The 23,364-nt window shown below is 35.0% G+C and overlaps 1 protein-coding gene across 2 annotated transcripts in view; it reads right to left on the bottom strand.

The window, feature by feature from the left end:
• Positions 1–2,729: 2,729 nt before the first annotated feature.
• The window catches only part of Noc1 (Nucleolar complex protein 1), an 88,389-nt gene continuing 67,754 nt past the window's right edge, over positions 2,730–23,364 (bottom strand). For both annotated transcript variants that reach the window (XM_069841123.1, XM_069841124.1), the window contains exons 14-16: positions 21,105–21,340; positions 12,108–12,249; positions 2,730–2,944 (exon numbers count right to left, since the gene is read on the bottom strand). In XM_069841123.1, coding sequence (XP_069697224.1) covers positions 2,802–2,944; positions 12,108–12,249; positions 21,105–21,340 — 521 coding nt within the window. In that variant the 3' untranslated portion in view covers positions 2,730–2,801. The remainder of the gene's footprint in view (positions 2,945–12,107; positions 12,250–21,104; positions 21,341–23,364) is intronic.

The raw sequence follows: 23,364 nt of genomic DNA, 5'->3' as shown, positions 1-23,364 counted from the left end.
TATTGGGGATCATCAGTGTGGTTTTAGGCATAATAGATCGACTATTGATAAGATTTTTTGTACTCGACAGATATTGGAAAAAAATGGGAGTTTAAGGGTACAGTACATCAGTTATTCATAAATTTCAAAAAGACATATGACTCGGTTAAGAGAGAAGTTTAATATAATATTCTTATTGAATTTGGTATTCCAAGAAACTAGTTCGATAAATTAAAATGTGTTTCAGTGAAACGTACAACAGAGTCTGTATAGGCCAGTTTCTGTCAGATGCTTTTCCAATTCACTGTGGGCTAAAGCAAGGAGATGCACTATCACCTTTACTTTTTAACTTTGCTCTAGAATATGCCATTAGGAAAGTCCAGGATAACAGAGAAGGTTTGGAATTGAATGGGTTACATCAGCTCCTTGTTTATGCAGATGATGTGACTATGTTAGGAGAAAATCCACAAAGTATTAGGGAAAACACGGGAATTTTACTTGAAGCAAGTAAAGAGATAGGTTTGGAAGTAAATCCTGAAAAGATAAAGTATATGATTATGTCTCGTGACCAGAATATTGTACGAAATGAAAATATAAAAATTGGAAATTTATTCTTTGAAGAGGTGAAGAAATTAAAATACCTTGCAGCAACAGTAACAAATATAAACGATAATCAGAAGGAAATTAAACGCAGCTGTTATTATTCAGTTAAGAAGCTTTTATCATCCAGTCTGCTCTCAAAAAATCTGAAAGTTAGAATTTATGAAACAATTATATTACCAGTTCTTCTGTGTGATTGTGAAACTTGGACTCACACTTTGAGAGAGGAGCAGAGGTTAATGGTGTTTGAGAATAAGGTGCTAAGAAAAATATTTGGGGCTAAGAGGGATGAAGTTACAAGGAGAATGAAGAAAGTTACACAACGTAGAACTGCATGCATTTTATTCTTCACCTGACATAATTACGAATATTAAATCCAGACGTTTGAGATGGGCAGGGAATGTAGCATATATGGACGAATCCAGAAACACATATAGTGTTAGTTGGGTGGCTGGAGGGAATAAGACCTTTGGGGAGGCCGAGACGTAAATGGGAGGATAATATTAAAATGGATTTGAGGGAAGTGGGATATGATGGTAGAGATTGGATTAATCTTGCTCAGGGTAAGGACCGATGGCGGGCTTATGTGAGGGCGGCAATGAATCTCTGGGTTCCTTAAAAGCTGTAAGTAAGTCAGTCAAGCTCAATACTTGCAGCAGTAGAGAAAGCAATGAAGATAGGGAACCAAGCAGGAATAAGGTTTTTAAAGAAAGGATAAATCTAAATTAGAGTTTCAGTGAGTTTGTATTCATGGAAAAATTTCGTATTAGCAAGATATCAGCTGAAAATATGAGCAAAATAGGCGATTTGCTGCACAAAACGAAATGAAATGAAACACTTGATCCGAAATAATTATGTGTTCTTACACTGGATGGGAAATGGAGCTCAGTATCACTTAACTGCTGATGCATGTTGCTTATCGAAATCATTCCATAGCTCTTTATGAGAACAGCCATTTGCCAAGAGTTGATGGGATTATCGTTGGGTCCTTGATACAAAAAACAGATGCTTCCTTTGAAAATGAGGCTGCATTTGTTGACAGGTATGTCGTTGCTTTCTTAGTCAAATTTAGAATTAATTGTAATTTTCTCACTATTCATAATTGAATTTCTAATAGTGATTATTAATTTTAACAAATTTAATAATGGCGTGCATTACAGATCATCCAATAAACTCATCTCATATCGATTAATTTTATAAAAATATAAACTAAGAAAAAATAATTTGCTATTGATGTTACATGTTTACACATACTTCATCTATCATTGTCATGTTTATGAAATACTGTTGATAATTCACAAATTGTATTTCTCAAAGCAGGTAAGAATTGTCAGAAAACGCATGCTACAATATTCTGACATAGGCCTATTTGTAGAATGTCATGATTGTAGGACTTGTCAGCTTTATGAAACAGTGCCCTGGGGATCCGAGTGCTATTTGTCACGGGTCTGCAAGTGAGTTTCCAAACTAAAATTTGAATTATGAAAAAAAATAGAATATAATACCATGCAATCCTAACAATAAATGTATCTCAATTTTAATTTAAATTTGTTCCAATTATAACTTTTTATTATTGGTCTTAACAAAGCTAAATTTGCAAAGTTAAACTAAACTTGAATTTAAAATAATTTGTAAAGCAAAAAATAAATAAGTTATAAACATAAAATGATTATCTTACCTTTTATTAAGCAAACATATAAAGTTAATGTGATAAGGGATTCTAGAACTCAAATAGTTCAAGAACTTCTGCAGACTCTTGATTACAAAGGGTATAGTCATCAACTGAATTACTGGACCTAATTTATAAAACCACTAATTGCAGAACAACACACTGAAGGCCCATCAACCAAATGAAATCACAATAAAAAGAGAATTTTATTACTAGAAGGTATACAAGCGGTAAAGGAATTTGTGGCAGTGGGACTGGAAGAAAATAATCTATGAGTGCTTAGTAGACTTAAGAAAACTGCAGATAAATTGAAGAGAAATTAGAAATAATAAAACCATGAAAGGGCAATAGCCACTTAGATGAGCAGTTAATATGCAGAAAAGGAAGTGAATTTTAATTGACGCACATACTAGGTAATATAAAAGAAGAGAGAAAGAGCTTGATTAGAACTGTCATGAGGGCAATGACTATAAACAACTACTCAAGAACAATAATTTGTTTATTCAACTTTCATATTTTAAAAAATCCTATACACAATACTTGTTACATAAAATTATTTCTTCCTTCTTCTTTTCGCCTTCTGTTCATTATTCTTCTGGCTATGCCATCTCTTCTTGCCTTTTTGCTTTCTCTTTGAGTGATCACCTCTAGAAATCCATAAGTCTCGGGCAGCTTCCCATTTTAATTGCTTTTCACCTGGGGGAAAAAAAAATATGTTTAACTCATAATGTTACAAAAAAAAAGTCTGTTAGTTCCCAATGCTGGGCATTGGTAATTAAGTCACTGACTACTCTCAATTGGTCTCGGTTTAATTCAGCTATGGGTAAATGGAGCACAAGTAGAACTTGACAAAGTCTGGTTCGAGTCTTTGAAACCATGCCCTCATGGGTTGACTAAAATGTTTATCATATGCAATATTGTATACCCAGTAGCATCTCGTAGGATAGATAAAGTTAATCAGTTGAAACGTAACATTTTGACACAATAAATTATTCTTAATGTAGGCCTATGTCACATCACCCCATCAATGAGTCTCATATATTATGTGTTTTTAAAACAATACAAAATAAACTAGATATAAAAGGAAGAAACAAAGATATTTTTCCATATGGCTTTTAGTTTTAGCAGTCTCCCAAGCAATGACATAGCTTGTCTGGATAATAGGTACTGTTTTTTCACTTACGAGACCTGCTTAGAAGAATACGTATTTGTTATGTTTGATTAGATTTGCAGAGAGAAGTTATCCATCTACAAAATTACACTTTCACCAAAAGTATATGTACTGATTTTGTTGGCTTGGATATACAGGTTAGTTGAAAGTCCCGCACCACCTAAATAACTTTTGAAGCATGTGGTTCAGTGACATGAAACTTGGTGTGTGGGGATAACCATATAGTAAGAACTCAATAATGGTATTACTGAGCTTTTTCTCCAACTCCAACTCTCTTATTTTAAATGGAATAACCAATATATATTTTTATTTCTGAATATTCTTCATTAAGAGCTTTTCTAAAAGTACCCACACTTGATACTTCTGTACAAATTCAGTGTTGCTAAATCAAGAAAACAGAAAAGTGTAGGTCTAACGAATAATACAAGTAAAACGCTTCTTTTGTTTACAGTGATTTGACTGTCCTTTGTTCATATCCATCAAATATGGGTAAAACGCTTCTTTTGTTTACTGTAATTTGATTGTCCATTGTTTATATCCATCAAAACATATTTATTGATACAGACATCTTATTTAAGGAATTGAGTCTGACATTCTAGCACAGTCTACTATGTACTGTCACGAAGCTTGAGTTGTGCCGTACTATTTCACATTGTCTGTGATGAGGCGATAGTAGCGATCCTAGTGGTTAGCAACTATCTATGGATGCATATCCCCTACGTATTGAGCTTCGTGACTTTATCTACTAGACTGTGATTCTAATGCAACTGATGATAATACTTCATTGGACATTCTCCATATGCAAGAAAATCCAAAAGTATTTAGGCCCTACTACAAATTTGGCGTTAGAATCTAATATAAGCCAAAGTTCCGTAATGAAAATCCTTAAAAGTGCCAAACAACATTCTTATAAAATTCAACTTCTGAAGGAACTTTCAGAGGATGATCCTGACAGAAGAATGCAGTTTTGTGAATTAATGATGGAGCGCATTAAGAACAATCTGGCATTTCTTAGACAAATTGTATTCTCAGATGAAGCTACATTCTGCCTCAATGGATTTGTCAAGAGACACAATTCCTGATACTGGGCAGACGTAAATCCACAATGGATGGAGGAGAACCACACGCAGCATCTACAGAATCTTAATGTTTGGGCTGGTATTATTGGTGACCTTATTATTGGTCCTTTCTCCTTTAGAGAAATGCTAAATTCTAATAGATACTTGGATTTGCTTCAAAATCAAGTGGTATCGGCCATCGCAAACTTGTTTCCACATCCAGTCAACCATCATCTACCCAGAGATGACATCTTTTTCTAACAAGATGGAGCTCCAGCTCACTATGGACAGAATGTTCGTGAGCATTTAGACCAGGTTTTTCCACAACGATGGATTGGTAGGAGAGATCACATAGAGTGGCCAGCTAAATCCTCAGATTTGTCGCTTTTGGACTTCTTTTTGTGGGGCCATTTGAGAATATATATCGAGAATATATCAGATCTGGAGCATCGAATAATGAAAGTGATGCAAGATATTCCTAAAGCCTGGTTAAATCATTCCTTAAATGGTTTCTGTGATCGACTGGCACATTGTCAAGCAGCTGAGGGCTACCACTTCGAACACAGAATTTAGAAGGTGAGCTAGCTTTGTTTTGTTTTTGTTAAGGAAGGAGTATTTTATTATTTTAATATTCGATACACTTTTCTGTTTTCTTGATTCAACAACACTGAATTTGTACAGGAGTGTCAAGTGTGAGTACTTTTTGAAAAGCTCTTAATGAGCATTATTCAAAAATAAAAAAATATATTGGATGTTCCATTTAAAATAAGAGAGTTGCAGTTACTTCCGGTTAAACCGGAAGTAGAAAAAACTCGGTAATACCATTATTGAGTTCTTAGTATATGGTTCTCCCCACACACCAAGTTTCATATCACTGAACCACATGCTTCAAAAGTTATTTAGGTGGTGTGGGACTTCTGACCAACCTGTATATAAATAACTTTGTAAATTAATATATGTACCAAAATCTATATAGTTTCGGTATGAGAATTACATCAATGTTTGGCTCCACCTACATATGCGAACAGTTTTTTTTTCGCAGATGAAGCTGGTTAAATCAAAATCGAGATCCAGACTTACAGATGATAATAATTTGAAGGATCAGCTCACAATAGCAATGACTGATATTATTCTTGATTTCAGACATCTACACTTGGAGGATGACGATGAGTAATTTGATAAATTTGATGGATTTGTTTTCCAGTAGTCTATGAGGGTAATTTGAAAAGTTCTCGGAATGAAATAAAAAGTAACAATGTACAGTTGTCAAAAGAAACAAAAGAGACAGGCGATGTTACATGTTGTTGGACCACATTGCCTGATATTTACAGTTATAATTAAAGTATTCTGTGTGTTAGTTGAGAGCGTAATGGTAGCATTCCGGCCTCTTATTCGTGAGATTCTGCGTTCGAATACAACCTCATGCTTTGTATGTTCTTTTTTTTTGTTTTGTTTTTAAGAGAAGAAAGACAAAATATACATAATTGCTCCTTTATCTTTTACGATTATTTTCGTAATTAACATCAGGTTCATGAATGTATTATGCCATGACTTTATCATTATGACATTGTGGCTGCAAATGGAAAGAAAAAAGATTTTATTCTCAACAAAAATATCTTTCATGGCATAAACAAAACAAACTTACTGGTGTCAGCCTTAGAACATTCAAACAATTAAGCGTTCAAAAACAAAAAGCCACGATTCAATATTTAGTCTATCTTCCTCTTATCTCGATCACATCTTGCAGTCGAGTGGTCATGGAATCGACTAGCTTTGCAAATAGCAACTGTTCTTAGACACGATATTCCAGGCATTCTGGACATACATACATGTTTTGCCCATGGGCAGGTCTTTCATTGCAAACCCAGCATTCTCCAATCTTTCCTATTTTCTGCCTTCCTCTTAGTCTCCGCATATGATCCACATATCCTAAACTCGTCTATTATCTTCTCAACCAGAGACCCAACCAATTCCTTTTTCTCTTTCTAATCAGTTTCAGCATCATTCTTTCTTCACCCACTTTTTCCAACACAATTTCATTTCTTATTCTGTCTGTCCACTTCACACGCTCCGTTCTTCTCCACATCCACATTTCAAATGCTTCTATTCATTTCGCTTCATTTCGTCGTAATGTCCACGTTTCTTCTCCATATAATGCCACACTCCACACAAAGCACTTCACTAGTCTCTTCCTTAATTCTTTTTCCAGAGGTCCGCAGAAGATGCTCCTTTTTCTAGTAAAAGCTTCCTTTGTTTGCAGTTTTTCTTGGGAAGGATAAATGCTTCCCATTGCTTTCCGCACACCACAGTCTCTTTCGCATCTTGTTAGATCTCAGGGGGCCCAAGCATGGAGATGAGGAGAGTGGATTTGACTAACTGGGCCTACCGGACTTCATCGAAATTCACCGCAAGGGTTAAATATTAGTTCTATCAGAATGTTTGACCCAATCAGAGACTGGGAAATCCCAATTAGCCTTTGCCCCCCGCATCCTGGACTAGCTTCTACAAATCATCAGAAAATCTTGAAGGGAGATTGGGCCAATTTTTCCGCAAATGTTTCCACACTTGTGCCCTCATAGCTCAGTGGAAGAACGTCGGAATTTAGATGTCACAATAAAATGAAAAGGAGTCACTCCTTTTCATTTTATTGTGGTTCAATATAGTATAATGTAATAATATAAAAAGAAAAACTAACACCAGTATTATGCAACTGTATTGTTCCAAAACTAATATTAAATTTATGTTATTTATATTGCTAAAGAACGATAATTGAATATAAATAACTTGAATATTATTTATACAGTATCATTAAAGAACGATAACAGAATATGAATGACACATATCGGTTTAATATAAGATATTATATAATATGTATTTAATTATTTAAATAAAGTAATCTATTTTACAAAGAAAAATGGTTATTTGTATTATAATAATTACTTACATAAAATACAGATTATTTATGTTGCGAAAGAACAATAAAAAAATATAAATAACTTGAATATTATTTATAATGCTAAAGAACGAAAACAGAATATAAATGATAACTTGAATATTATTTATATTGCTAAAGAACAATAATAGAATATATAAAAAACGTGAATATTATTATAAATGTTATGTTTTATTTAACGAAGCTCGCAACTGCAGAGGTTATATCAGCGTCGCCAGGCGTGCTGGAATTTTGTCCCGCAGGAGTTCTTTTACATGCCAGTAAATCTACTGACATGAGCCTGTGGCATTTAAGCACACTTAAATGCCATCGACCTGGCCCGGGATCGAACTCGCAACCTTGGGCATAGAAGGCCAACGCTATACCAACTCGCCAACCAGGTTGACTTTGTGAATATTATTCATATCGTTAAAGAATGATAACAGAATACAAATGATGACTTGAATATTATTTATATCTCTAAAGAACGATAACAGAATAGAAAAAATTATAACTTGAATATTATTTATATTGCTAAAAGAATGATAACAAAATATAAATAACTTGATATCAATAAAGAACGATAATAGAATATAAATGATGATTTGAATATTATTTATATCGCTAAAGAACAATTAAAAAATAAAATGAAAACTTGAAGAAGGCCTGAACCCACAACCTTCGAATCATTAAGCAAGCACTCTACCGCTGGTCTACGAGACGCAGATATGGAATAATTTCATAGTTCTGGAACTGTTTCTACAAAGATATGCATCATGTAACATCGCCGTAACCTGAAATGAACTTAGAAAATGTTCACTGTTCATGAGTGCGGCTACTTTTTTTTTGACAACTGCACCTCATTATTTTCATTTTTCAGTGTAGTCTCCCTGTACATCGATGTTCTAATGCCTTTATTCCATCTCGAAAATTAGATTCCTCCAGACCTGCAAAATACTTGTCAACTCCAGCTATTAGTTTTTTGTGTGAAGAGAATCTCCGTCCACCAAGGAAAATTTTGAGGTTAGAGAAGAGATGGAAGTCTGATGGAGCCATATCAGGTGAATAAGGCGAAAGTGGCAAATTTGTATCTCAGTTTATGTATTTATGCTATGGCAACGACACATGTGTGCAGGCGTGCATTGTCTGGATGGAATAGGACATTTTTCCTTGCTAAATCTGGCCTTTTTTTCGCGTATCTTTTGCTGTAGTTGGTCCAGGAGACTAGCGTAGTATTGTACTGTAATTGTTTGATCACTGGGAAGATAATCTATCAACAGAATCCCTTTTGCATCCCAGAAAACTGATGCCATGACCTTCCAGCCAACCGTATTGCCTTTGCTTTATTTGGGGAGTGGAGAACCAATATTTTTTCACTGTTTTGACTGTTATTTTGTCTCTGGGATAGAGTAGTGAACTCATGTCTCATCTGTGGTCACAAACTGGGCAAAAAGTCTTGTTGGTTTTTCTGAAAACAGACCAAATATTGTTCTGATGCGTTTTTGATCCTGTGTTAACAGTTATGGCACCCATCTAGCAAATAATTTTTATAGCCAATTCTTCAGTTAAAATGTGATATGCCCATTCAGATGACATCCCTACAGCTTCAGCAATTTCTCGCACTTTCAGTCGGCGATCCTCCAAGACCATTTCGTGCACTTTTGCAATAATTTCTGGGGTAGTGACACATCTTGGCTGACCACTATGCAAATCATCTTCTAAGCTCTCTCGACCAAATTTAAACTCGTCAGTCCATTTGACAACAGTTGAATATGAAGGAGCAGGGTTCCCCAGAGTTCTTAAAATCGGCATGAATTGCATTTGATTTCCTATCCTTCTTTACGAAATACTTTATCATTGCTTGAATCTCGGTTTTTTCCAACTTCACAAATCACTATATGGGAACAACAATAGAGAGGCATCTGCACCACAACTCTCTATCCAGAGCACTGATGCACCAGTGTGTTTACTCATAAAGGATGACTAATCATTACCCGAGAACCGGGTTGCGCTAATGGTAACCTCTGTTGGTGATTAAGAGAACTTCCCAAACAACCCTCGTACTTCCTAATAACACATTATTTTGAATTTGTTTCGTGTCACATTATGTATAATATTTTGCAGTCCACTGAACAGACTGGAATGAATATGGGGATTATTTAATTTGCACTGCTGCAATGTACATTCTATGACACAAAAAAGACCAATCTCCTGTAGCATGAATTTCTTTAAGTCCACTTCAGGGAGCACCTGGTTCACACGACTGCATTTATATCTTTGTTAAAAATTATAAAAAATTGAGGTCCTAAATAAAACAACAGCCCAAGTTTTGTAAGTTTGTCGCCTATGAAACTCCTTACTTCATCATGACAGGGATTGCCAACGGTTAATCAATTTAAATTGAACATTAAGAATTACATACTTGCATAAATTGTAGGAAAAACTCTCAAAATTTTAAGGCATACATCAATCCTATAATCAAATTCTTGACATACTTTCTCCAACATAGTCCTGTTTATGGATACAGTTGTAACAAGGATTTTTTGTCTTAATTGTTGAAGTTCTTGTAACACATATTTATAACAATTATGTGAAAAAAAGACAGAAAGAACAACAAACACAGAAATTAAAGGAAAAACAAAGCAGACCATAAGTCATAACCTCTCTTTTATGATACTGCCATGTTACCCATAGACTAAGGGTTTCGAGGTAACAGTTACGTGTTCCTAAGAGTCATTTGAAACATTGACAACAAAATATTGGAACTGTCTGGCTGCATAAAACTAATCTCTCACGAAAGCACACAAAGTTTTCTGAACGGGACTTAGACTATGGCTGCCGATCATTATTTGTGTCTAAGATGATACCTTTGGTTTGCACCAGCCATCACTGGTTGCATACAAATGCTGCTAGGTGATCATTTGTCATAATACATCACCATGCTTGGCGGGTTATTGCAAACTCAATGGAAGGTGTAACTACAAAACTGAGCACAACTGGTGTAATTGATACTTAAGTTGAATATGTGCACTTGTACATTTATGCTGGTTTGTATTGTTACATCATATACGGCTGGACCAATACGATTTTGAAATTACATGTTCCCACTCTGCTACTGCTACTACTACTACCAAAGATCTCTGGTTGAAGGTTGAATCCACATGCAACACTGTAAACGATGATTGTTTATATGATGACTTTTGTTGTTCAAAAGCTGCATTAAAATGTGCAGTTTTTAAAAATGTAATGCTTGTCATTGGTTCAGTAGCAATTTTACTTCTCTCCTCCTCTGCTGGCAATATTTACGTCGCCTGTCAGACATTTCCGAATATTATACACATATATCAGAGTGTCCGTGAAGTTCCACACCACAAGAAAAATCATAGTATGTGTTTTATGTATGGTTGGATGATAATATTTTCTCCATTTTGAATCTTGCGTACACTACTTTTAATACCTGAATATAATTAATTGATTAACTAGTGGACTTACTCGTGTTAATTATGTAAGATTTGTCTGGCTTACAGCTGTTTCAGTGCTTACGCACCATCCTCACAGCCTACTAGATCACGGCGTCATCTCGAATTTCTCTGCCTGTTATGTGGGTGTGTTCGATTGTTGAAAGGTGTTGAAGGATGGTGCGTAAGCACTGAAACAGCTGTAAGCCGGACAAATCTTACATAATTAACACGAGTAAGTCCACTAGTTAGTCAATTAATAATATTTTCTGTTGAACTGATTGCAGAGATCCCAGCAAATAGGCTCCATGCTCGCCGACTTGAATCTCCTGGACTTTGCTTTCTGGGGATGTTAAGTCACAGGTTTACAGCATCAACATTAGAGACATGGAATATCTATGCCAAAGGATAGAGGATTAGTGCCACACTAGATCATTTGGCTTTGTGACCCATGTTTTAAACAACATGCGATTTTGTCCTCCAGATGTGTGAAGTTTTTTTTTTAATTAATTACGAATATTTGACTGTCATTCACCCATATGAAGCCAGTGTGTAGACCAATTTACCATTACCTAGGGTGCACCATAGGAGACTGGTCTATGATACATCCATGATGAGATGAGATAGAGATTTGTTGGGATGCTTGTGGAGCACATATAGAACATATACTGTAATTAGTCCTTTTCGAACACTCTGTATATGATAGTATAAAAAAACATCAGATGCAACACACTATGTAGCAAAATTGTAGCTTCTGATGAAAGATGCTATGTCATAATCCATCAAAGCACTCTAAATCAATCAGCCAGTCTTTGAAAAACGGACAAATCGACTGAAAGACTGTTGTTGAAGGACGCTTTTTGAACTGATTAAGTGCGAACATGTTTGAAATAAATACCAAACGATGTTTTTGTAACAGTCAGGGCAAAACAGAGAGCTACAGGAAAGGCACAGAGTACTAGAGAGCCTAACTACCAAGATAACAATAATAGTATTTTAACTACAAATTCAGCAAACCTGACAAGAAAGTGCATACGTGTTCCTTGCTGTGTGTTTTCTTGTGCCACGCAGATCCCATGATTGCTGATTTAAATCCTCACATGAGAGAGGATGGAATACATCAAAAGCTACAATCCATGGAAGTTGATGAAGATGATTATGTTACTAAATGTCAAATCTGACGTGAATTTTACAATGTTTAATTATCTATTGAATGAACAAGCTAACTACAACTATTTACCTGCATTATCTTTATTTGACATGGCAGATGAACCAGACATTTTGAGACCAGATGCTCCTATGTTATCAAGCATTTCTGAGAATTCTTCAGCAGACACAAATACATTATTGTTGTCTTTGTATTTCCTCTTCCTTTTCGTGTTCTACAAAGAAAACATAATTTCAACATTAAAAAAGGACATACTCGTATATAATATTATGATAACCCTTATGCTAAGTTTTAAAGGAAACATTTTCATGAAGATAGTGGATGAAGCTGTATGACATAGTTTCATAAAACCAATATAATGCAATATAATGAGGTAATATTAAATATTTCATATTGAGTTTTACGAAACTAAAGTTTTAAATGATAAGCAAACTGACATTTCTTAAAACCTACTACAGTAAAACCTTGTTAATATGCTCCCACTTTTAATATTATCCCAGTCATTATGCTTTTTTATATATGGTCCCCGGACATTTCATATACAATTCTGCATAATTTAATCTCTTGTAATGCTTCCAAATCCCACTCGTAGCACTTTTTTCCAGATCGGAAATGAGTAAAAAATTCCGTATAAATTGTGAAACTTGTAATGTTTTAAAAGCATGGTGAAGAAATATGTTGCTGTGACTGTATTGAGGGCACTGCACCACAAGTGCAAGGAAGAAATTTCACTCTCTACCTGAAAAACCCTATGATGGGCACTGTCGGAAGTTGCTCTTACTAATACTTTTGTTTGTATAAAAGGGTTTTAACATTCTATATTCTATATTTAACTCTATTAAATATAGAATATAATCTAAATTTAACAGAAGAAATACTGAAATCAGAAGTAAACACTGAAACAATTGTCTTTAGAGACAATTAATATTAGGCACCCTCCACAAAACTGGCTTCATTTATAAACCGACGGATCCTTGATCTCCAGAGAACAAGGTGCTGGTGCAGGTGTTACGTGTGTCTCTTCTCACTTTATAGGTCACTTAGATATGGAACAACAAGTTTTGATGGAGAAATCATTGCAATAAGTGAAAGTCTCAGGAATCTTCTATGCCACATCAATAAATTTAAAAATGCAGTTATATTGTCAGACTCCAAAGCAGCTATTCTATGAATAGTCTCTAAACACACACCTTCATCTCAAACAGCAGAAATAACTAAAATGCTCTCTCAATTAATATCACCCAATAAAAGAATTGTATTCCAATGGATACCATCCCATTGTGGAATCCTGGGAAACGAGAATGCAGATGCTTTAGCAAAGAAGGGCAGCACTGCTACTTACAGACCTGTTACTAAATCTACGTATTACTCTGTGAAGAGATTTATTAAATCTACATACTTAGACTTCAACAAACAAAATTTGATAACTCAATCCCAAGGGAAAAAATGGAACTCTCTGCATCAAAATCCACAGTTAATTCCAGATTTACCACGAAAATCGTCTGTAGCTGCATTTAGATTGGCAACAGGCCATGATTGTTTGGCCAAACACCTGCATAGAATTGGAATATATCAGTCCCCTAACTGCCCATTGTGGAACTCAAACCAAGAAATGGATTCGGAACACCTCAAAATCTGTGCTTCAGTGGCTAGTCATGATAATATCTTTGAAAAATATTGGAGTGCAAGAGGTCAAATGACTTTATAGTCAAACGCCTGGCATTAGAAAACAACAACAACAACATTCAAAAGTCTCCCTGTCAATACATTTCTGTAAAATTTAGTCATCCTTTGAATTCTGTTGAGTTTGCAGTGCAAAATGACATAACAACCTGTGAAATGAATGCTCCTTTCATAATGGATGGTGAAAAGGATAGGGCTCCTGTGCACGGGAAGTTAACATTGAGAATTTTGTATCAGTTGACAATGGTGTAGTGACCTCGGAAATCCGTGGTGTTGACATGATTGCAGATCATGCTGCCGCTACCACCCAAGATGAAGACAGCGATAAGGAATTTGAATTTGCAGAGGAAAGTGTCCCTACACCAAAAGAAGCTCTCAGAGCAGTAAAAGTGCTTCAAAAATACATTAGTGTTACTCCTAGTTGTATATCAAGTGAAGTTATCTGTAGTTTCTTGAACTGCATAGAAACTGTGATGTCCGTCATGCTGACCACATTACCTCATCCTTCCAAACTCTAAACTGGCTATGGCTTAACGAATGTAGAAGTTTTCATTCCCTTTTTCTCCTTTTCCAAGTCCTTCACACCTCTACATCTACTTACCTTGCCTCCCATTTCAGTTACCTGTCATCATATCACAATCTCTTCACACACACGCAAAATAGCCGCATACTAGCCATACCAACACATAAGACATCATCGTATTCATCATCATACACAATCTCGCTCTCGGGCTTGTGGAATACCCTACCCAGTGACATCAGAGACTGTCGGAATTTAACAGTGTTCAAAAACAAATTTATTAAGCATTTTCTTACTACATAGAGTAGGTTTAATTTTTCCTGAAGTAAAAAAAAAAAAAAAAAAAAAAAAAAAAAAAAAAAAAAAAAAAAAAAATTCTTTTTTCTTAATTTCTACAATAAACTGTCTAGCCTTTATTAATCAGTTAATCTTTTAATACTTTGATTTTTATTGTATTTATAAATTTAATATTAATTGTAATTATAATTGTAATTTTATTCTTAATATTGTAGTTGTAATCTCCTGGTAGAGGGGAAGAGAAGGCCTGATGGCCTTATCTCTAACAGGTTAAATAAATAAATAAATAAATAAATAAATAAATAAATAAATAAATAAATAAATAAATAAATAAATAAATAAATAAATAAATACATAAAAATGTTATCATTCATAATAGTAGTACAAACACATATAGTTTTTTTTTTCATATGACGTGAGCTCTTATTTACAGTTTGCACTGTAACTAATGCACAATAAAATGTTTCCTATGAAGTGATGTCTAAATTGTTTTCCCCATTTCATAAATCATTTGCCATTACACTTTAAGGCCACAGTGCCTTGATGAGCACATTAACAAGATTATACTATATATTGGTTACATGGAACTTTGAAGTTTTTTTGTACTGGTGGAAACTTGTACTTCTGCATCAATTCAGTAATGACTAAGTAACATTTCATTGTACAATATGAATACACTCTGTGTTCCATTCAAACCTCCCCTCCCATATCTTAAATATCATAAAGCGTGAGAGAAAGGCTGGGGAAATGAAACTGCACGAGATGCAGGAGCATCTAAAAAATTTAACATTTACTACTAAATCTATACATGCGACCCATTAGTGGCACTGATAACACTAAAACTGAATTCTTTCCAACATGTTCACTGTTGCCACAGCAATCACATTACAGATACAGGCTCGTAAGGTAGGAATGTTAGGCACTTCAGATGCATATATGCAGTATCTCACTACCCTACAAAAAGAAATCCATTTGAGGTATTGGGTGACATGATGGCCATGAAATGGATTCGTTATGTCCAATGTGTTATTCACAGACTCCTGAACCTACTACATCCTTCAATGTGGGGGAGCTACTTCCAGATAAGGTATTGGTGGAAACACGGACTAGTCCACCATGCAGTGCCAGTTACTGTTGCTTTTAAGAAGAATAAGAATGGTCCAACAATTCACACTGGACATTCAGTTTCAAGTGTTCATGTAGGATGTGTGGTGTTTGCAAGCCCTAAATTGGATTCTTCTACCTTTTGGATTGTATTTTAACTATGAACAAAACATAGATCCATCACGATCCAAAAACAAAGGACAAATCTAAGAATGAAGAAACAGGTTCTCCCTGCCTCAACATATTTTCATATTAAAAAATTAGCAGGAAGGTCCTTCCATCAGTTTTTTTTTTTTTTGGAACATACAGAATAATTAAGACAGAGTACTTAGAACAAGGTAAAACTGTGACGAAACATCGTGATATTTGCAAAGGTGTGCAGTTCTTGCAAGACATGTTCCCACTCAGAAGTCCCCAAATGCATGGCAGAAAATTAACGAGTTTGACTTCGAATTGACAATTCCTAATATTTGACCCCTTAGATACCACTTATTTCCAGAAGGGGGAAAAATGATAGGAAAGAAGTTTTCATTAAATAAAGCAGTGTAAGTACTGTGGAAGAGTGGTTTGCAGAAAAACAAATAATTTTTTTAAGAATTAGATTTGCTCTATGACCAGAGGTAGAGTCATAAATAAAATAGTACCAGGGCGCTATTAATATTAATAAAAATAATAATAATAATAATAATAATAATAATAATAATAATAAAAATAATAATAATAATAATAATAATAATAATAATAAAAATAAAAATAAAAAAGGTAAAGGTATCCCCGTAACATGCCATGAAGGCACTTGGGGGCATGGAGGTAGAGGCCCATGCTTTCCATGACCTCGACACTAGAATGAGGTGGTGTGGTCGGCACCACGCTCTGACCACCTTTTACCCCCAGGAAAGACCTGGTACTCAATTCTATAGGAGGCTGAGTGAACCTCGGGGCCATTCTGAAAGTTTGACAGGAACTGCACATTAGGCAGGTATTCTAACTTTGATTTATATACAGTATCTATTATAATCTTCTTACTGAATTGCATCATTGATGGACAGTACTACCAGTATTACCCTATTATGTAATAATATGCAGATATAAATTACTTGAAAAAAATAACAAAGCTTGGCATTCAAAATATGTTGAATTGGATAACTCAGTTCCTCTCCCAAACACTTCTGTGCTACAAAATACAAATAATTAAATTTCCAAATTCCGACATATTAAAATGGATCTCCCACAAGGAGCAGTTTTGAATACAACCTTGTTTAATATTTTTATCAACGATCTTCCCATAGCTGTATCAAACACAGATATAAAGGTTATGTGGACATCTACATCACAGTTAAATAAATTCAGGGTTTTAATGCAAAATGCTCTAAATTTATTAGAAAGTTGGAATAACAGCAATTTGATAACCAAAAACAAAAATCCAAATATTCAGCTTAAAGAAAACGATGCCAAAACTAAATCTACAATACAGTAAACCAAACCTAAGACAAACAAATCAAACAAAATACCTTGAAATTATTGATTCATAACTATCGTGGAAAAATCACATTGAGGCAATAACAAATTAAGCCACCAAAAGATTTTCAATCTTAAAAAGAAAGTGGAATAGTAATCGACAGACCTTGAACTAAACTTACAAAATATTTATCAAGCCAATTCTTCTCTACAATGGGGAGGCAGTAATTACAGCAACTCATTAGAAGTGTGCCAAACCAGGCTCTAAGGCTAACAACTGGAGCAGCAATAACAGCAATGCAAATCTTAACTCAATACGTCTACACTAGAAGAACAATCGTTAGTTCAACATGAAAAAATGCTAAGATTACCAATAACAAAGTGGGAAAAACGACAATTACAACTAGCTAATTTAAAAAAAGCAAGAAAGCTTCCTATCAAAAGTTACAAACATAAAAACAGAGAAAATCTTATTCAATCTAAAGAAAATATTATGATCAGAGAAAATCCTTTAATCTTTCAACCAATTAACACCCAACTGAAATTAGAAGAATCAGTTACAAAATCTGAAACATCGAAACCTGTATTGAAGGCTTCATATTGTGTTACAACAGCTCTTATACAGAATAGACAAATTAAAAAACTGTCATACTCACAGATCCTAAGGCAGCAACTTATGCACTTAATTCGCATAAAATTATGTTAATCAAAATTCAGGAATGCCAGAAAATGATACTAAAACTAAGAAATTCCCTTTCGTATCTATAAAAAGACTAATTAAAAATAAATATAAAGACAAATATACATAAGTTATACACAAACAAGCTAAGGATAAAAAATGGAATATTTTAATCAATAAACCAGAAATCATTCCACAAACACACCGTAAAATGGCAGTAGCAAAATTTAGACTAATTATAGAACATGATTATTTAGCAAAACATCTAAACAAATTAGGGATCTATCTATACAAATCAAAATGGTCCCCTGTACAACAAAGAAGAGGAAATGGCTTAAGAACATCTTCAAACCTGTGAAGCACTAGTTGCTGGATCTATCACAGAGAGATACTGGAGAGCGAGAGAGCTAATGGCTTCATTGCCAGAGCCAAGCATTTGATAACAACTAATCGTATTATTTAATATGTCAGGACATTTACAGTGCCAGTATGTACTTCATTCTTTCGAGAAAAAAAAAAAGTCTTATATAGTTGCTTGCCTGGTATGTTTAACCCTTTACGATGAATACATTTTCAAGACAATTTAAATATGAATTTACACTAAATGACATATCATCAGAACAATAGCTTTCCATTTACACTTATTGTAACCAGAATCACAATCACAGACACTTCAATACACCAAAGAAAACAAAAGGACCAGCAAAAATTTCCAGAATTACTGCCAACTGAGGGAAGTTGTTTGAGAAAGAGGGTGTAGGAAAAGAGTAGGGTATTGTAACTGTTATGTAGGCTTGAATGCGCAGGTAAATGCTGTATTATTATTATTATTATTATTATTATTATTATTATTATTATTATTATTTTATTCATTAGTAATGCTGCTGCTATTATCATACTATTGTTCTGTACTTATAAAATACAAAGTTGAGTAAGATGCAATAAAACAATTATTATTATTATTATTTCAAAAAGTAAAAATAAGGAAACAGGGTACTCCCAGGTGGCAGAAAGAAGTACTGGCATAACTACATCCCTATTTATGACCAATGTGCGGTTAAAAGGTTATTATGTTGAATAAATAAAAATTTGTTTTGAGATACAGTAATTTTTCCCATTCTTGGCTAAGAACTTATTAATATAGCCTGCTATAGCTTAATTATTTAAATACTTGACTTAAAAATAGTATAAAATATACAAGATAGTGCTAAGACAACACAATATGTTTCAGCACTTGAAGACATTCTTTGAGCTAAATTCACTTCTTCATAAATTGCTGTTGCAAAGTCAAAACAACACCAAGTCTTAAGAAATCGTCTGCAAGATGAGTGCAATTCCAGAAGTAAGTAATGATTTTATCAAATTGAATAGCCGCTCAGAACAAGGTTGTAACCAACAAATACGAAATTCTTCAAAAATGGAGAAAAACACATTGCACTGTACATACAGTGAAACCTCATCAAGGAACCGCATAAAAATAGCGCATTAAATGGGACCGCATATTAGCGGGAGTGGGTCATTTTTTAATTTTTTAAATTTTAACACAAAGGTATAAATCAGCATAAACATTTGTTGAAGAAATTTAAGGATTTTTCACTGTTATTCTAAGCGTTGAAGATGGAATTCCTAATGATTCTGCCAATTATTTCTGATTCATAATGGTTTTTTCATCAAATTTACAGAGAATTTGTAATTTCTCCAATATCAATAAAGCTTTCTGTTTCACTCCTTTATTCATGTTGACACTAACGAGTCACTTCACACTTGTACACGATGCACCAGTCAAGTCTTCACTGACAATGCGATTCAAAACTGCCAGCAAGAAGAACAGGCTCTGAATACGGTAGTCTTGCAGGTACTCAAGGGTCACATTCCATTCCATTGTATTCATAAAACAAAGACTCCTAAAAATCCTTGAATATGCAGGTGCTAACAGTAAATGTAGAAGTCCAGGAAAATTTTCTCAGTATTCTTTAAAGTAAGTGGATTTTACATGGTTTTATATAGGGATGTCAAGGGACTGGATGAAAAGAGCGTATAATGCGGGATAGCGTAACAAACAGGCATATATTACCAGGGTTTCACTGTACTTTTAATTTTTAGAGCAAGGTTGACAATCAGACATCTGTGCTGATTTCAGTACGAGTACAAGTATTACACATAGCGCATCATTAACAAACATTATTCACCAAAAAGTCAACTTATGAGAAATGAGGGTTAGAACCTTGTTCTGGGTGGCTATTTAATTCTTGAAAGTTAGTTTCAATAATGTGAGAGAACGATGAAAGAGTAATGGAACGGAGAAAAATTCTCTCCGGCACCGGGATTTGAACCCGGGTTTTCAGCTCTACGTGCTGATGCTTTATCCACTAAGCCACACCGGATACCACCCCGGTGTCGGACAGAATTGTCTCTGATTAAGTTCCAACTCTTGGGTTCCCTCTAGTGGCCGCCCTCTGCACTACGTCATAGATGTCTATGAACGTAGGACCGAAGTCCACACATGTGCTGAGGTGCTAGTTGGCCGGGATCAGACGGAATGAGCGCCGTCTTAAATCACGAAGTGATTTACGCATATTATATATATTATTTTAATGTACCGAAGTACATATGATATTTCCATGCAGACATTCTGCGTCATCATACGATGAAAGAGTAATGGAACGGAGAATATCTGCATGGAAATATCATATGTACTTCGGTACATTAAAATAATATATATGATATGTGTAAATCACTTCGTGATTTAAGACGGCGCTCATTCCGTCTGATCCCGGCCAACTAGTCACTCATAATGAGTGCACCTCAGCACATGTGTGGTCTTCGGTCCTAAGTTCAAAGACATCTATGACGTAGTGCAGAGGGCGGCGACTAGAGGGAACCCAAGAGTTGGAACTTAATCAGAGACAATTCCATCCGACGCCGGGGTGGTATCCGGTGTGGCTTAGTGGATAAAGCATCAGCACGTAGAGCTGAAAACCTGGGTTCAAATCCCGGTGCCGGAGAGAATTTTTCTCCGTTCCATTACTCTTTCATCGTATGATGACGCAGAATATCTGCATGGAAATATCATATGTACTTCGGTACATTAAAATAATATAAATGTGAGAGAAGAGATGAAACTACTTAGATAAGCTGGTTTCATCAAACTAAGCTTACGAAATCCATTTCTCCAGTGTAGGAGATGTTTAAGATTAAATTAATCTAATGTTGCTCATATCCGTCTTCCCATAATCAGAAATTTTGCTCATATATGTCTTCCTACTACTTGGAATTTAAAGTAATGTAACTATAAATATAACTAACATTAAGATTTGATTAGCCAGACCTTTTCTTTTGCTGCTTCTGTTTCCATATCACTTTCAGAGTCATCAAACACAATATCTTCAGCATCATCATCATCGTCATCATCAATCATATCAAACTCTTCTTCATCAGAATCATATTCTCCAGGAGAATCATCCTGGTCACCAGTTGGTTCTTCATCTTCTTCTTCTTCTTCTTCTTCTTGCTCTTTGTCTTCTTCTTCATCACTACTTTCTTCTCCCACATGTAATTCTTTATCTGAAATAAATGCAATAAATGTTATATATTAATTTCCAGCACATATTCCAAAAATATCAACGAAATTTTCTTATGAAGCCAGTTGAACCCTATGTAACTAAGAACTGTTTGAAACAAGCCTAAGATCATAAAAGTGTGTGAAATCTACGATTTAAACTCCAGCTATGCGCATACTTAAATGTAGGAGCCAACTTCAGGGAAAAAGATTATTGTGAATTAGAGACAAACAGTGAGATGTCTATATAATGAGAAAACCGTCTCAAGATGTCCCTGGACTCGCCAGAATTGAACTCTACGATACACCATGAAAAGACAATGCTCTAACAATTCAGTTAAGAGAGTAACTCGTTTAGCTATTACAAAATATAATTCTAAGCTATATAAAAAACAATTTCAATGAAGACAATGATACATAGGGTTCCCAGAAACATCAGAAAAAAAGTACGGGATATCAGCACTGATTTTAAATCGAGTTTTGGTATATATTATTTTGGACAGCCCAAAGAATAGTTGTACAATAAAATAAAATTAAGTACTATTATTGAAAATAATGTAGGCCTACTTAAAGAATAAATTGAACGAAATGAATTGAAAATGTACTCCTTACAAATTAGGATCACCTGAGAATATTCTGTTATAAATCCGAGTCACTCTACAATACTTTTCTGATCAATGAATTTTCCCTAATGGTGAAGTATGGGTAGAATGGAGAAAAATTCTCTCCAGCATCGAAACCCAAATTCGGGTTTTCAGGACTACGTGCTGTCGCTTTATCCACTAAGCTGTACCAGATTCTAGTTCTGATGCTGGATTGAATCCTTCTCAGTTTAAGTTCTACCTCTCTGTTCCCCTTTGGTGCCTACCCTCATGTACTGTGTCACAGTGTCCAACACTATGTACAGAGGTGCACTCATTACAAGTGACCAAGTGGCCGGGGTCCGACAGAACAAGGCACCGTCTTGAATCACGAAGTGATTACTTACACTTATCATATTACTATGATGTACCGAAGTACATATGATGTTTCTGTGCAGGAATTCTGCATTACCATATGGTGAAGAATGGCTAGAATGGAGAAAAATTCTCTCTGGCACCAGGATCCGAACCCGGGTTTTTAGCTGAGAAGGATTCAATCCAGCATTGGAACTAGAATCCGGTGTGGCTTAGTGGATAAAGCATCAGCACGTAGAGCTGAAAACCCAGGTTCGGGTCCCAGTGCCGGAGAGAATTTTTCTCCATTCTACCATTCTTCACCATATGGTAATGCAGAATTCCTGCACCGAAACATAATATCTGGTACACCATAGCAGTAGTAAAATTAATTTTCTGTAACAATTGTTTATTGTGAAGCATTGAGTCATGAAATACAACACAATCTTTTCTGAAAAATGATTTCACAATAAGCACTGATTTTACTGTCTTTATATGCAACTTGTGTTTCTCATCAGTCCACATTGAGTTTATGTGAGAGAACAATCTTTCAACGTGGTCCAGGTAACACAAGGTTTTCTCCGGAGGCATCCCAACAAATCATCATTTCATCTCATGTGTAGTGTATGACACACCCTGGGCAACAACTCTGTCGTTAAACTGATCTACACAACTGGCTTTGTATGGGTGAATGATGAACAGTCAAGTATACGCCATTTGCATTTGTAACAGGAATACATACACTACAACATTACCTCAATTCCCTCGGATTTCGATTTTCACTTTTTGCACGTTTTTGAAAGTATATCCACTGACGAAGCAGTGAAGATAAATTTAGAATTGAATGTTTGAATGATATAGCCATGATGTTCCATGTTGGGCAAAGGCCTCCTGTGCTGGGGGGTAAGGCCCCCTTTACAGGGATGGCTTGTGAGTAGTCGCTTAGGGGGCCAATCCAGGCGAGTTGATATAGTTGCTGTAGATACTGTCGTGGCATGGTTATTAACAATGTCAAACTTTAACTAGTGTCAGCACTTTGTTCTATGCACTGTCCACGTATTACTAACATAAGCACTTTGAAAAACACTGAGATT

This window comes from Periplaneta americana, chromosome 12, assembly GCF_040183065.1.
Source record: "Periplaneta americana isolate PAMFEO1 chromosome 12, P.americana_PAMFEO1_priV1, whole genome shotgun sequence".
NCBI lineage: Eukaryota > Metazoa > Arthropoda > Insecta > Blattodea > Blattidae > Periplaneta > Periplaneta americana.
The sequence above is the reverse complement of the archived record's forward strand: the minus strand, read 5'-3'. Positions and strand labels throughout refer to the sequence as shown.